The 16,022-nt window shown below is 40.2% G+C and overlaps 1 protein-coding gene across 1 annotated transcript in view; it reads left to right on the forward strand.

Moving 5' to 3' along the window:
• The window catches only part of LOC309711290 (tenascin-like), a 57,447-nt gene that overhangs the window by 19,787 nt on the left and 21,638 nt on the right, over positions 1-16,022 (forward strand). Inside the window, exons 2-13 of the mRNA XM_082541515.1 lie at positions 109-310; positions 6,280-6,841; positions 7,345-8,658; positions 9,018-9,281; positions 9,373-9,488; positions 9,998-10,151; positions 11,692-11,961; positions 12,158-12,343; positions 12,455-12,544; positions 12,687-12,950; positions 13,444-13,842; positions 14,621-15,070. Of these exons, the coding sequence (XP_082397641.1) occupies positions 6,364-6,841; positions 7,345-8,658; positions 9,018-9,281; positions 9,373-9,488; positions 9,998-10,151; positions 11,692-11,961; positions 12,158-12,343; positions 12,455-12,544; positions 12,687-12,950; positions 13,444-13,842; positions 14,621-15,070 (3,985 nt within the window). The 5' untranslated portion in view covers positions 109-310; positions 6,280-6,363. The remainder of the gene's footprint in view (positions 1-108; positions 311-6,279; positions 6,842-7,344; positions 8,659-9,017; positions 9,282-9,372; positions 9,489-9,997; positions 10,152-11,691; positions 11,962-12,157; positions 12,344-12,454; positions 12,545-12,686; positions 12,951-13,443; positions 13,843-14,620; positions 15,071-16,022) is intronic.

Raw genomic sequence — 16,022 nt, forward strand, 5'->3', positions numbered from 1 at the left:
CACTTTAAAAGACATTTCCTCCCACTCTTTCTCTCTCACTCTCTCTCGCTCTCTCTCTCTCTCTTTCTCACTCCCTGTCTCCCGCTTTTCACTTACTCCCTCTTTCAGCTGAACCCCAGCCTGAGCTGTGAACTGTGAGGGAGGATAAAGAGCTGGACTGACAGAGCTGCCACCTTGCTGGAGAGGCTGTATGACGGAGCAGTGACACAACAGAGCGAAGCATCATCTTTTTTCTTGGCTTCACTAAATTTGTGAAGACCCGGAGGAGCACCTCATGTTACCCGTGGGGGCTTGTGACAAAAAAAAACAGGTAAGAAGATCTATTTATGAATTTCTCTGAGTAAACAATTATTTGAAAGGTCAGTTTTCTCATTTCCTTTTGTTTTTAAGTGAAAGTAGTCAACTTGCACGAGTGACGCATACTACAGAACCAAAAGGCACAATTATTATTTATTGGAAGTGCATTCTTGGTGTATACTGCAACTTCTTCCTCTGTCAGACTCACACAGCAGCCAGTGCTGGGAGCAGCGGTGATGACTGACTGCTGTGGGAGTGAACATGTGGAAGAGTTATCCCAGGCTTTGATCGCCTCCGTAGAATGGCCAGCGCACTTTGTGCCAAAAAGAGACCCTTGCAAAAAATGTTGTCAGGTTGTAGATCAGTACTGGGAGAAAATATAAAAATAACAGCTGTGTGTGTGTGTGTGTGTGAGTGTGTGTTTCTGCACGGGGCCAAAAAAATGCACAAATATCCCTGTGTCTGGTGAGGTTTGCAGCCTGATGATTCATCATATTACTCTGGGCAATGCAGTTCAGACTTCATCGTGCATCATTTTTCCACCACTGAGATTAAATGAAAGGAAAAATAGGCGATGCTAGTGACGTTGCCAGCATGGGTAAAGAGAAATCAAAAAATTACATCCTTCAACCACTCAGTCCATTAGCTATGCTTAATTGAAATTTAAGTCAAAGTCAGTGGTTTTAACTTCTGTTTCATCCTTTGTGTGGTTTGAATCACCAGTTCCAGTCCACATTCAGCAGAAAGGAATATTTCAGCTGAATGAGATTATAATCATTCAGTTCCTCTGATGTGCAGTTTTATCCCCCTCACCCACGCTACTTCAGCTCATACCTAGAAGGCACATTGTTTCCCATCATATACAGCTATAGCTATTTAGGAGAGTATTTTTTTGTATTTTCTCTGCTATGTGCCGTGTGTCCTGGGATGATTGTGTGCAGCCGAGTGAGAAAGGTGTCAGTGTCAAAGGGACAGCTGGTTTAATAGCCGGAGCTCCCAGAGGGCTCATACGACACTGTTCCCCTCTACATGACTTTGACACACAGAGTCAGGGGTCATAACTCATGCCTCTTTAGTTTATGTAAATTATATTTTGGTTCCTGTTTCTTTTTCTGTCTTTCTTTGTCAAGTTTCAGGATTCATTCGAGCAGCTGAAGGTTAGCTAGAGCAGTGAACTGGGTTTAATGAAAGTCTTTCCTTCTTTTAGGTTAAAAGTCAACAAGTTAATTTATACAACACATCAATAAATCTATGTTTTCTATCACATAACTGCAGGCTCTGTTTCAGGCCTGTGACTGTGTCAGAGTGTGAGACTTTAACACTGTAAATCTCCCACACTGTCTAAAATCAGGTATGTTGCTAATAAGCGGGACCGACACAGATGGTTGTTTCTGTTCGTGCCTGTTCATGGAGGAAATATCTGCTGGTAACATGCACAACAGTAAAATGCCCACGCTTCACTCACTCACAGCAGATTAACTAATTTAAAATGACACATTTAGACACTTGCATAGTATTTCCTCCATTTATTAACATATATAACAAAGCACATATCTGCATTTAAGAGCATGCAAATCAAAAAAATTACTTTTTAAAAAATGTTTATTTTTGCAGAGACAGAGTAACTGCTACTGAAATTGCTGAAAGTCTGCATTCTAGTCAGGCTCACCTGCAGACACAGTGAAACTGCTTTTTGGTCCCACAGGATAATATCTGCCATGCTGCAGTGGGAAACTTTGTAATCTGCTAATGAGGTGCTGCTATTTCTCTTACTGTATCAGCTACATTAACTACTCTAATTACCTTTCCTGAGATGATTTCCAGCTGTTTCTGATGCTGTCGAGAATCGGGCTTTGTACTTTGTAATGTATGGAAAAAATAGAAATGTTAATATATCACAGATGAACAACTGGATGCACTCGTTTCTTGTTGACCACTGACTGAATCCTGACACAAAGCTGTCAACCACAAATGTTTTCCATACGGACTGTGTCCAGACTTGCTACACATACAATCTGTTAATGGCTGCTTGTGTTTAGCATTAAATCTGCATGCAGTAGCACTTTTGGCTCGCCAAATGTTGAGCTATTATATGGACATAAGACGAGAACCTCATTGCCTTTATTTCAGTTTGACTAGGCAAAACAGATGTGATCAGCCCAGGGCCAACATTCCCAGTTTCTCTTTTCCACGTGGGAAAGTTCCCTTTTAGCTGCCAGCATGGGGAAAGGATACTAAAGCTACGGGAACTGGATTATAGCTTAGTGAACAGGTTATATTTATTTCAATTTTCTCTCTAAATTGTCTTCCCATGTCCCATAGTCAAAGGAGATGTCCTTGGTCAACCCCAGGGCTTCTCTGAATGATGTGTTCTTGGCGTTGTACTGTAAGCACTACCGTTCTCAGTAGTTTAACAAAAACATCAGGTCACACTTATATAAACAAAGTTTCCGCTGGTTTTGAAAAGTTACAAAAAAGAAAAAATGTGCTGGCAGTTATCTTTTTAAAAAGCCTTTGAAGTTATTTCAAGTCTGAAATTTAAAATGTAAAATTTAAGTTAGTGTTAATGTGCACATAATTTACAATTACTGATATATGAGTGACATGTCAGAGCCTTTTGCACTTTCACAGCTGCCTCATGCAGCTTGCTGCACGTTTTCTGCAATCCTTCCTGGCTAAAAAACTATTTACTATTAGTGCAGTAGAATTTTTTAGAACCATTCCTTCAGTACAAGTAACAATAAAACACAATGAAAACACCTCACAACATGTAAAACTCTATTAGTGGAAAACGGTACATATTTTTAAAAATAAAATACTTTGCAGAAAATTGTGTTTTTTTAGCAATGTTATATGGATTAATAAATATATATAATAACTGCTTTAGAAGCTTTAGGTTGAGCTTATGTTAATAATTTATATTTTGTTTAATCAGCAATCAAAAGGATCCTGGGAGGATCATGTATTTGTAAATAAACACCTGCTAATGAGCTCAAACACAGATTTACAGCTTGATTTTGAAAAAAGTATATTAAAAAAAAAATTAATGTAAAAAGAAACAAATAAACAGGTTGTTCAAAATTAATTAACAATTAACAATTATTTTAATTAATTTAATTAATAATTGAGAATATTAATGAAAAATAAAGGTGGTGTATGAGGAACACTGTTCGTTAAACTTTTCTCATAGATGCTAATTTTAAAATGCTAGTGGAGCAAAAACAAGGCGTTTCTTGTTAACGTGCTGATGGAGTTATTAAAAACATTTTCACACTGTATTCTAACTCTTCTATATATTATATATACATATTGGCCAAGCAGTCACTAAGTCATTTCTAATGCTACTTCTATTACCGCATTTAACGACAGAATGTTGTTTGAGATGAAAGGAGAAGGATCACTTTAACTTTGACATTTTAATTGATGTCTGTTTTTAGATCTCGCTACACAAGCACTGCGTGCCTTGCTTGCACCTCTTATTTTAAGAATGTTTTTTCTGCTCTGTGCAACATGGAAAAGTGCACCCAGTTAGAAGAAATGAATCAAAACAATTTATTAATTCAACTAATTAACTTCAATTAGTCTTACAATGAAAAAGGGTTACCAGCCAGTATTTTCTTAAAAATATGTTGAATTCCTCTGCTTATTATTTCAAAAAGTCCATATTGTACAGTTATGTTAGTGACAGTGAGCTACCTGTGGGCATTATCAAGAAGATTTTTTTTTTTTTGCCAGACTGACTGTAAATTACAAGTGATATGTGTTGTAAAAGTTTCAAGAAGTAGATCACAAACACATTGTAAGACCAAGAGTTCAGATTTACAACCTTAATCGTAACCTACCTTTATCCTGCCGCTCACCAGATGTGTGAGAGCCTCGTGAAACTTAAGCTGGGATTTTATATGGGCGTTTAAACAGGTAAGATGAAGAACAGTGAAAATGCTGGCAGGGGGTGTGGGACAGAAGCCAGGTCAGGTCAAAGGTGGTCATGATAAAGGAAAGGAAAGAGGACCGATGAAAAAGCCCTACCTTCAAACCTATATCTCTGAAGTAGCAACATTTTTACAGCCTTTGTATTGCGTGCGACCATTGCGATTTAAAGATAGCCATGCTGCCTGTCATCTAAGTATAACAATAAAAAACAAGGGAAACATTCAGCTATCACTGCAAAGGTTTTCAAACTGTTTTCACTGTTTCAAAAAGTCCTTGACGAAAGCCAACAACTCTTGATTCCTTTACCAGCTTATTCTATTTTATTGGTTCTTCCCAAATATAAAATCTTTGTGCTTCCTCACAGGAAGGTTCAGCACAACCTGTAGAGAGTCCATCATATTTTAAAAGAAATATATTCATATTTTACTCTCAAAGTTAACACGCACATTAACAGTGAACCGCTTGATGTGCAATAACAAGGAACTATAATTTTTCTGAGCTCAGATGACATCTTGAGTCAAGGTAATCCGGTGGTTATATATTTTACTGTTACCCACCTTTAGATTTTTCTACAAAATTGTGAGGCAGATTTTGTTCTTGGTATAGGTCTCAATATTTTTTTTGTGTGTGTTACTGCAAGTAGTTTTATGTATATCTAGGCTTTCTTGTGTTGCTTTAAGAGGATGAGGATCAGCCACAGGTGTTTTGATTTTGTGTCTCAGAGGATAAAATACTTCTTGGTCATAAATATATGAATGTGCAGTCATGGCAACCCTGAGATCCAGCAAAAGCTCAGCTGAAGCTTTTCTGAAGCTACTTTCCGTTATGCGATAGCTGATCATTGTGTCAATAAACAGTTTCCAGAAACTCTCGGGAGAACATAAATCCAGGTGCACCACATGTCTTTTTAAGTCCATAACTGCATTTTTGGAAGTAATTTTTCACTGGTTTGCATGTGCAGGTTTGCTACCAATGAAAGAGTCTGGACAAAATCCTCCTGTTCTGCCAGAAATGCAGCTTCTTTATAGAGGTATTGTTTGCTGCCTCCCAGGTGTGCCAGCAGACAAGCGTGTGAACCTGAGGGCCTATCTGGATGACTTGATTTGCTGGCTATTTGTGGATGCAATGATTATTGACTGATGAGTGAAGGAATTTAAAATCTAAAGCCTGCAAATGCAGTTAAGCAACAATAACACAGCTTTGAACTATCATAAAACTCCACGAAGGAAGAATTTTTTCCAGTAATGAGGAAGAGTCGGCCACTGTGGGCTATTATTGATTTTCAGTATCTCGTGTGAACTTAGATCATTTGGAAACTCATCACTGAGTAATCCAAGAGGGCTTTCCCACGCTGAGGAAGAAGCTTGTCATTTTACTCCCATAAATTATAGTGCTGTTGGTGTCCAGATACCTAATTTTATGTGGACACTAGAGAATTGGGATTATAATTTTTTGAGTAAAACAGCAGATTTTTTACATTTACACAAACACCGTGAAGCAAGTTGAAGGACACCTGCGGATTATTTGATAATAGGGTTTTTTTTTAAAGCAGGGCTTTAATAAAATATTATGCAAACTATGTACAAGATTATCAAAAATGATCAAAAACTACATTTATTGGATATTTATTTTTGACTGTTTAACACCAGCAAAGCAAAAACGATGAAAAAACTGTCCAAAAAATAACTGCGTCATATCCTAAATGTTCATGTTGCACTGATTTCCATCTCTCAAGCTTCTGTCTTTCTCTAAACAAGACAAAACTAGTCACATGTAGTCAACTTACACCAAATCACCAAACCCTATTCGCATGTACAGTTGATAGTTATGAAAGACAGGCATTATGAAAAACTGTTTTAAAAGACTTTGTGAGGCATTGAATGTTGTGGATGGCTTTCAATTCGTTAACATTTCATCTCAATTGCTGGTTTGTTGTAATTAGAGCAGGTATAACACGGTTCTTCAGATGTTTTCTCATATATTTATTAATTGTGCTACAAAGCATTAAATACTAAATTGCTGTAACAATGTATCTGTCTGTCTTTCCAGAACATTCACCGTTAACCAGGATTGAGCTTTTGTCTGAGGTTTGCACGGATATTTATTTCACTAATAAAGCGCTACACATCTAACATGGGTACACAAGGCCTTCTGGGCTGCGTTCTCCTAATCACTTGCCTCACCTTATCAAATGCTGGGCTTGTGAAAAAAATCCTACGGCATCGACGACAGACTTTGGCATCCCCTGAAGATCAAAACATAACCCTCCCGAGAGCAGATCATCCTTTGGTTTTCAACCACGTCTATAACATTAATGTTCCTGGAAGTTCCTTGTGCTCAGTGGACCTAGACACTACAGAAAGTACGCACCTTCATCCCAAAGATGCACCAGTCTCCTCAGGCCATCACATGACCGAGCACACGCTCGACGGGGAGAACCAGATTGTCTTCACTCACCGCATCAACATACCTCGGCAGGCCTGCGGTTGCACCGACCACTTGCCCGGTCTAAAAGCCCTCATGAGCCGGCTTGAGATGCTTGAGGGAGAAGTTTCAGCTTTGAGGGATCAGTGCCACAGTGAAGGGGCCTGCTGCAGTGCTCAGGTCAAAGGTAGGTCTAATTTTTCCATCACGCTGTGTCAGTCACATTTGCCCGTTAGAGCCAGCAAAGTAAAACAATCCTTTATTTATCAGACCCTGCAATGAAAAGTGCTTTGTAACCCCACAAGTCTCGTTCATGAGTCACATCTGTTCCCTTCATCTGCTGAGAGTTCTTTGGAATTTAACGTGGGGGTGTAATTTTAGCTGTACAGTAGAGGACACCAGCTCATCTATTAACTTTGCATGTTTTTTTGTTATTTTTTGGATCAGTAAGGGATTACATAAAGTTTTGTCAGTACCAATGAAAGCAAGAAAACAGTAGCTGCTAAAATAAGCCGGAATAGTTTGGCATTTTAGGAAATACACATTCGCTTATGCATCTGTTGGCTCTTCATAGCATACAGAAAAGTCTTTCTTCACTGCCAACTCTCAACAAGAAAGTCAAAAAAGCATGCTTTCTCCAAATGTCAAGCTGACTGCATTTGTCATTGTTATGCTGCATTTTTTTTAAAGGTGAAGTGGGAACAAAACCTTACTGTAATGGTCATGGAAACTTCAGCGCTGAAACCTGTGGCTGCATATGTGAGCCTGGCTGGAAGGGACCCAACTGCACCGAACCCGAGTGCCCAAAGAACTGCCGGGACCGAGGCCACTGTGTGGATGGAAAGTGCAAGTGCTTTAAAGGCTTCGCTGGAGAAGACTGCTCATTTGAGGCCTGCTCTGTGGACTGCAGCGTGCACGGCCAGTGCGTGGGTGGCGTTTGCGTCTGTACGGATGGTTTCTTTGGCGAAGATTGTTCTCAGAGCAAGTGCCTCAATAACTGCCTAGGCCGTGGGCGCTGTGATGACGGAGACTGTGTGTGTGATGAACCGTGGACTGGCTTTGACTGCTCTGAGCTTATCTGCCCCAAAGACTGCTACGACCGTGGACGCTGTCTGAATGGAACTTGCTACTGCGATGAAGGATTTGCCGGTGAAGACTGTGGAGAGCGCATCTGTCCGAACAACTGCCGTGGTAATGGTTTCTGTGTCGATGGCCAGTGCGTCTGCACAGCTGGCTACAGTGGAGAAGACTGCAGTCAGCTCACCTGCCTGAATGACTGTAACGGTAGAGGAACCTGCTTCAGTGGGATGTGCATCTGTGACACAGGGTATCAGGGTGAAGATTGTAGCCAGTTGGCATGTCTGAACAACTGTAACAACAGAGGCCAGTGCATAAATGGACAGTGTGCGTGTGATGTTGGCTTCCAGGGAGACGATTGCTCCGAGCTGTCCTGTCCAAACAGCTGCTTGCACAGGGGGCGCTGTCTCAATGGTCAATGCGTATGCGAGGAAGGCTTCGCTGGTGAGGACTGCAGCATCCGCACATGCCCTTCAAACTGCTACGGCCGTGGAGAGTGCTCCGAGGGGCGTTGTTTATGCCATGCAGGCTTCACTGGTGAGGACTGCAGTGAATTGAGCTGCCCCAACAACTGTAGGAACCATGGCCGGTGCATCAATGGTCAGTGTGTCTGTGACGAAGGGTTTGCAGGAGAAGACTGCAGTCAGAGAGCTTGTCCCAACGACTGCCTGACCCGCGGTTACTGTGTTGACGGAGAGTGCATTTGTCATGAAGGCTATTCGGGAGACGATTGCTCCGTGCTCACCTGTCCAGATAACTGCAACAACAGGGGGCGTTGTGTCGACGGAAGATGCATGTGTGAGATCGGATATGAAGGAGAAAGCTGTGCAATGATGAGCTGCATCAACAACTGCCAGGACAAAGGGCACTGCGTGAACGGTCAGTGTGTCTGCGATGAGGGATACATCGGAGAAGACTGCTCACAAGGTAAGAGTCTCTAGACAAAAAAAAGGATTTGACAGTTCACAATTTTAGAAAGTTTCCATGTGTTAACTAAGTGCACCATAAAAGCAAATGCAGAGTGATGTAATTTCCTTCCGTTCTCAAAATTCACTCACCACTCTTCTTGAAAGAAACTATTCTGGTGAATATAAAAGAGGGTTTCGGTTTTTGTGCTGCCCTTGTCTGTACTCGGTTTGTGCTTTTTTGGCAGTTCTTCACACCACAGCCAGATGTGTGTCTGGAGTTTGCATTAGCTCTACGTGGTTGATATTCACTGACTTGAGGGCCTGAGAAAATGTCTAATACAACACCCTCAGCTGTTTTTTTTTCTTGATTTTTTCCAGTATCTCCTCCAAAGGACCTAACTGTTGGGGAGGTCACCAGTGAGACTGTCGGCCTGTCCTGGAACAATGAGATGCTGGTCACAGAGTACCTCGTCACATATGTGCCCACAATTCCTGGCGGTCTTCTCCAAGAGTTCACTGTGTCTGGAGACAAAACTGCTGCAACTGTTAAAGAGCTTGAGCCTGGTCTTGAGTATCTGATTAATGTCTACGCTGTTCTGAGTAACAAAAGGAGCATCCCTGTGAGTGCACGGGTGGCCACAGGTATGCCATATTTGTTTCTGTGTTCATTTGCTGTGAATATGGTTAGAAAAAGATACTAGACATTTATTAATTCTCTCTCTGTCCCCCCTAGACCTTCCGCAGCCAGAAGGGCTAAGATTCAAATCAGTAAGAGAGACCTCAGTCGAGGTCATTTGGGACGAGCTGGACATCCCCTTTGATGGCTGGGAGATCTATTTCCGCAACATGGTGAGTCTCCCCATCTCTGCTGAGGACTTGCCTGCATTTTATTAACCATCAGGGGAAAAGTCAGAGGTGATAAGCTACGACAGCTTATTGAAAGTCTCAGCAATACAAGGATTTATTTTAGTGGTAACCATTAAATTTGCTTTGACATATGGAAAAGTGAGGGATGTTATAGAACTGTGGCTAAAACTGCTGCTGAGATACCAAGGCAAAATCCAACCAACTCTTCGAAAAGGAATGAATGTGCCAGCTGATAAATCCTTTTAATTTTCTGTAGCCTTAAAATGTGTTGTCCTTTTCTGACCTTCAAGCTCCTGCTCCTGCCTTTTTGTGCCTTGCATGAAGAAATATACTGCCTGCGGTACACTAAACATAGCATAACCTAAACGGTAATGAAAATGCTAAAACAGAGACACCATGTTTTAATGCCAAAAGCTGATTTTCTCACAGCAGTCAAGTTTAATGTAAATTTTCTACTTTAACTTGATTTGCATATTATGTAACTTTTACAGAAAGAAGAAAATGGAAAAGTTTCAAGCACCCTTCCACCCTCTCAGAACCAATTCTTCCAATCAGGGCTTGGACCAGGACAGGAGTATGAAGTCTCCATCAACATCATCAAGAACAACACCAGAGGACCCCAAACAACCCAAACATTCACTACCAGTGAGTTTCCTGCACACAGAATATTTACAGTCATGCAGTTTATGGCTGCCTATCATCAACTCTCGACCATAATCATCACATTAGAGTCAGAGAAGATTTTAATTTTCCTGCACTATGTGGCAGCTATTAGTACTTTTGCACTTTGACTGTGTCTGCAATGTGAGCTAGAGTGAAGAAAGAAAAGAAGAACTACAAGAAGAAATCCCAGGTGGCTCTCCATAGTCCATCTAACAGATTCAGGGTAAAGAGTAATAACTCAAACTAATTGAAGCTGAGCATAGCATATCCATGTCATAGTTGTTTTTTTCTCCTCTTCCAATAAATCTTTTGCTCTTAGCTCTCGTCCTTGTCTCGTTGAAACTTTTATTGCCGAGTTACTCCATACATTAAGTTATGAAATGGTTCCAGTTCCTTACGCCATCAATATGGCACGTCAAGCCAGACAACTTCCTTTGAGCATGGAAAAATCATTTAGTTAACAGGACTGTGTTGATGGACTCTCTGGGTATCACACCGTTTTGTTTCTGATGTCATTTATTTGTATAGGCTGAAAGTCGACACAGAGGAATGATAGAAGCGAGGTTAAACTTTTCATACCCTTGTACCCCCAGTGGTCCTTTTTTAGCATGGATCCAAAATATGGAGGAAAAATGTCTCCTCCACATGTTAACACAGGAGATTTGTCAGGTAGTGACATGACGTCAGACTTAAAGGGAATCACATTATGTTTCATAATGACTTTTCCTGTTGTGGTGGTTGATATCCAAGTTGAGTTATGCAAGATGTATTTTATGTTTAAACACGTACAAACAAAACAACGATTAACATCTCTTTATCCAGGTTTTCTTTGTGAATTTGTATTGTGTATTTTTAGATAATGAATTACACATACAGAGACTGATTAAATCATTGTTAGAGACATTTCTCTTCTTATTGACACCAAAGGTAGACATAACTTTTTGGAAAGGTACTTTTTAGCTTGCAAGATGACACTAGAAGAGATGGACATAGCTTGCGGTGCCATGAATTGGTATTGATGTTACCGATTTGGTGCTGTTTTTTTAGCCAAACATGAACATATTTGAAACCCTAAGCAGTTGCTTGGTTAGCAAGCTACATGTATTAGCATCTTCTATGACTTTATGATGCCGAAATACCTTTAATCTTCAGGATAACCAAAGTGGAAACCAGCAGTGATACTTAATATTTTTGCACTGACAGTGCTAACTTGCTGATTTTTAGCAAAAGTGTTCACCATACTCAACAGCTTAGGTTAGCATGATTAGCAAAATTAGCTAAATAGAGCCAAATATACAGCTTACATTGATTACAAATAAGTTATTATGTTTGAATATTAAGCTAGAAAAAAATAACCCCTGGATGCATCAGTTTCTAGGACAATTACCACTCTTCACATTTTTTGTCTTTCAGTGAATCAGTACCTCTGTTGTGGTTAGATGACATCACGTTTCTTCATGCATCTTTTCTCCCCTCTATATCTCATCCAACTTTCCTTCTCTTACCAAATTGCCCAATCTAGAGATTGATAGCCCTCAGCAGGTGGAGGTGAAGGATATTACGGACTCCTCGGCTCTGATCAGCTGGTCTCAGCCAGTGGCTCCCATGGATGGAATCACCATGTTTTACATGCCCAGCTCTGACCCTTCAGATGAAAATCGTGTGGATATATCCCCCCCAGACAAGCAGTATAGCATTGATGGTCTGAGGCCAGACACCGAGTACACAGTGTCGCTCATTTCCAGGAGTGGAGACATCACCAGTGACCCTGTCACTGCCACATTCACTACAGGTTGTCTTGTGATAATAACTGTATTTTCTGTTTTGGTTCACTGTATTGTTATATTTTGAGACTTCTATGCATTTGTACACTACAAACTAGAGCAGTCTAATGTTGTATTAGTATGTATTTAAGGTTATTGTATGATTGTAGGTCAACAAGTGTCAAGTCATTACATAATTAATGAAAGAAACTCTGTTTATGTAAGCACTGGATGCCCCCACGAACCTTCAGACTGTGTCCCAGACAGACAACAGCATCACCCTGGAGTGGACCAACAGTGAAGCTGATATTAGCAGCTATCGGGTAAAATACAGTCCCATCTCTGGGGAAATTCATGGTGAGGAAGTGTTCAAGCGAGGACCAGGCGATAGCACACAGGCTACCATCACCAGTAAGTATCACATGGATTAATACAAATTAAGCTTGACCACACACATGCAATATCCAGAATTGCATTTGTCACCCAACATGGATATTTAGCTTCCGTCTTTCTGCACCGCAGGGCTAAAGCCAGGTACAGAGTACGGGATTGGAGTGACTGCTGTGAAGAATGAGAGAGAAAGCCTCCCAGCTACCACAAACGCAGCAACTGGTGAGAGACACTGCTGAACAGCTGTCCAAACATTCCTCCTTCACACCGCTTCATAAACACACAGACAGATAGGATGTGTTGATACAAATTGAGTGGTGAAATGACACTAATGAGCTGTTTATCTACCTCATTTTTCTGTCAGACCTCGATCCTCCCAGAGATTTTGAGGAAATTGAATCCACAGAGACGTCTCTCAGCGTCAAGTGGCAGAAACCTCAGGCCAAAATCAGTGGATACAGACTGGTGTACATCTCCAGAGACGGTCAGGTTGGGGAGGTGGGGTTCCCAGCTGCAACGACTACCTATCATTTGCCCAATCTGACTCCTGGGATGAGCTACACCCTTACCTTGACTGCAGAGAGGGGGCACAAAAGGAGCACACCCGTCTCCCTGTCTACATCCACAGGTGGGTAGGGAACCATTTTTCCACAGTTTAAATGAATAGAATGAATAAGAACGCATGCATTTTTAGTTAAAGGCTCTGTTACGTTCTTCAGGATTTCTTCGAGGAGCTAAAGTTAAAAGGATCTACAGACAGGTTCAGCTGTTGGAGTTCAGGGGTGTCAGCATCATTAATTCTCTTTTATCTTACTGTTCATTGGACAACCTGAGATTGTTGCTCTCCACTGTAAAAAGATCCATCTCCTATTCTTTTTTTAAAATTAATTAAGATTGGTTTATAGTAACAGCTGCGTTTTTTGAATATATAATGCTAATCGCAGCTTTGTAACCAAGGCAACCAGGACTGAAAGGTTGAAAATGATCATTTGTGTACATGTTTAGAAATACAAGTAGAGATTTGCTGGCTGGAAATAAATCTGCTCCCGACCAGCACCAAGAAACTATTATTTCATCTGTTACTAAACGATGCTTTCTTGATTTTCTTGTTTTCCTTGTAGCCTCTTTCACATTTTATTTAGCTGACTCAGATGACCGTGAGCTAGCGACTCCTACAGGCTTGGAGGACAATGTCATTAGCTTTGTGTATCTAGACCCCTCCGAGTCCCAGTTTTCTGGGACCGAGCCTGAGGATGAGCCTGGAGTGCTGACTGTCTCAAGTGTCACGTCTGATGGATTTGATCTGTCATGGAAACTAAAGGCTCGTGGTGTCTATGATAGTTTTGCACTAGAATATAAAGACACTCAGCGATTGTGGGACATGAGAGAGGTTCAACTTCCTGGAGATGCCCATGGCTCTAGAATCCATGGCCTGACGGCATCGACAGAATATCTAATAAAACTTTATGGAATAACAGGTAGCCAACGAGCTGCGCTACTTGAAGCTGTTGCAATCACAGGTATAAGTCTCTCTTTTAGGGTTTTTCAGCTTCTTCCTTCAGTGGAAGCTTTTGATTAGAGGCCAGACTGATATGGCTTGCATGCTGGATTCTTTGTTCCCAGATTTCACAAGACTTTTTTTTCCACTGAAACCATCATCTGCATAACCTTTGGCATGAGTCCATTTGAACCTAACAAATGTCTCTGTTTTTACAAAAACCCATCTCGTTTGATTCTTTGGTTCCCAAAGTTCAAATGCAAGAAGAAATCCACAGTGGCATCAGTGTCTAGCCTGGATTATTAAAGCTATCAAGCACACTGGTTTTCTACTGAGCTGGTTGTCCCAGTTTCTTCTTGTACCTGAGCTTTTAAATTAAAGCCTTGTCCCATCATTAACCCCGTTTAGAGAGATGAGTGATTCTCTAATAGCAAATTAAACTAGGTCGCCTGCATGTCTCATGACTAAGACTCCTGAGTTGTGTTTTACAAAAGCCGAAAGAACGTGGCTGTGCATGGCTTCAACTTAATTTGAAGACAACTGTATACTTTCACACCAGTGGACTATGCAGAGTCTTCAGAAAGTTAATGACCCTGCTTCAGGTGTCATTAATGCCTTAGCAATGGCTTGATGATTTAGCCGTCATAATATATCCATGATTCAGGTAGATTAAGGACAGCATTTTGTGCAGAATTATTATATTTTTATGTTAACCCATTGTTTTTCTTCACATGATCTTTTTACAGTTTCCAGCAGAGCCAATAAGAAATTCATTCTTTAACCTTCTTTTATTCACTTAGCACCCAAGCCCACATCTCCAGATGTGCTTACGCTGAGTATCAAAGATGCCTCAACGCTCCCACAGTCTGTTCCGGATAATGAAGCTGTTCAAAACCCAGACATCCTCGATACTCTAAATAATGAAGTAACTTCCACTTCTGATTCTGGCGGGATAAGCTCCGGTGCCGAGCCTGACAGCTCAGGCTTGGACCTACTCGGGGATCTCACAGTCAGTGTTACCGCCACTAGTGTAAAGCTGGCATGGTCCGCGCCCGATGAGGCGTTCGATAGCTTTTTGGTGGAGCTTACTGCTCCGTCAGCAACAACGCAACCTCGTGTGACCACGGTACCAGGAAATATGAGGAAGGCTGAAATAGAAGGGTTGTCCCCTGCTACACACTATGATATTACATTGCAAGGGCTGGTGGAAGGGGAGCGATCTTTACCTCTCAGAGTTTTTGCTACTACAGGTACATGGAACAAATATTTCATATTGTAGCCCTTCATCTCAATCCATCATCATCATATCTTTTATCTCCTATGTCTGAACATTTCAGAATGGTTCAATCATTTCTTTTTCCACAGATACTTCATGTTTTATTGTAAAAGATAATCCTCATTGATCTAATCTTGTCTTTTGCTGAACTTTTAAATCCTCACAACAAAGTATTAGGTCCACAAAAAATCTGAGATTTTGAGATTTAATGTGCATTTAACAAAGAGACTTCTAATTTTGAAAGTTGTTTTTAGTTGAACTTAAACGAACAATATAAAAGTGATGTCAAATGAAGGAAAGTTCTAACATGTTGTTGGTAGAATTTGTTAAAAGTTAGAATACTTCAAATTATATTAAGAATATGTTATTTAATTCTGATAATGAACTCAAAATTAAATATTAGTATTCAATTTTGACTCTAATGTCAAATATATTGTAAATATACAGTATACTGCAATATATCAAATATACAACATTCAATACTTTAATATCAAACATTTTAATTAAGAGTGTAAAACTTTTTTGAAAAATTATTTTGTGATTAAAATGATTAGAGTTTAATATTGTTCAATATTTAGGAATTTTATTTTATTTTTTTATTTTATTTCACAAGTCCCTCAAAGGACTCTTACGATACTAAAAGTTTGATGCTTTATTGTGTTTTTATTACAACATGATGATGTCAGCCTGTGATGTTCATATGATATATTACTTGATATGGCTTCTTGAAATATTTTAACTTTGTCCTTGGGCGCTAATAGTAAAGGTCAAGGTCAAATGCTTAGCCAATCTAGGTACTAGTTTTAAGTCAATCCTTAAAAAATTCTGCTTAATATTAAGTTTTTACTGATTTTTTTATATATGGCATGACCTTGACCTTCACCAAAAATGTGCTTAAGCTATTATTGGTATCCACCATTTGACAA

This window comes from Aulonocara stuartgranti, assembly GCF_965226115.1.
Source record: "Aulonocara stuartgranti genome assembly, chromosome: 7".
NCBI classification, from domain to species: Eukaryota; Metazoa; Chordata; class Actinopteri; order Cichliformes; family Cichlidae; genus Aulonocara; species Aulonocara stuartgranti.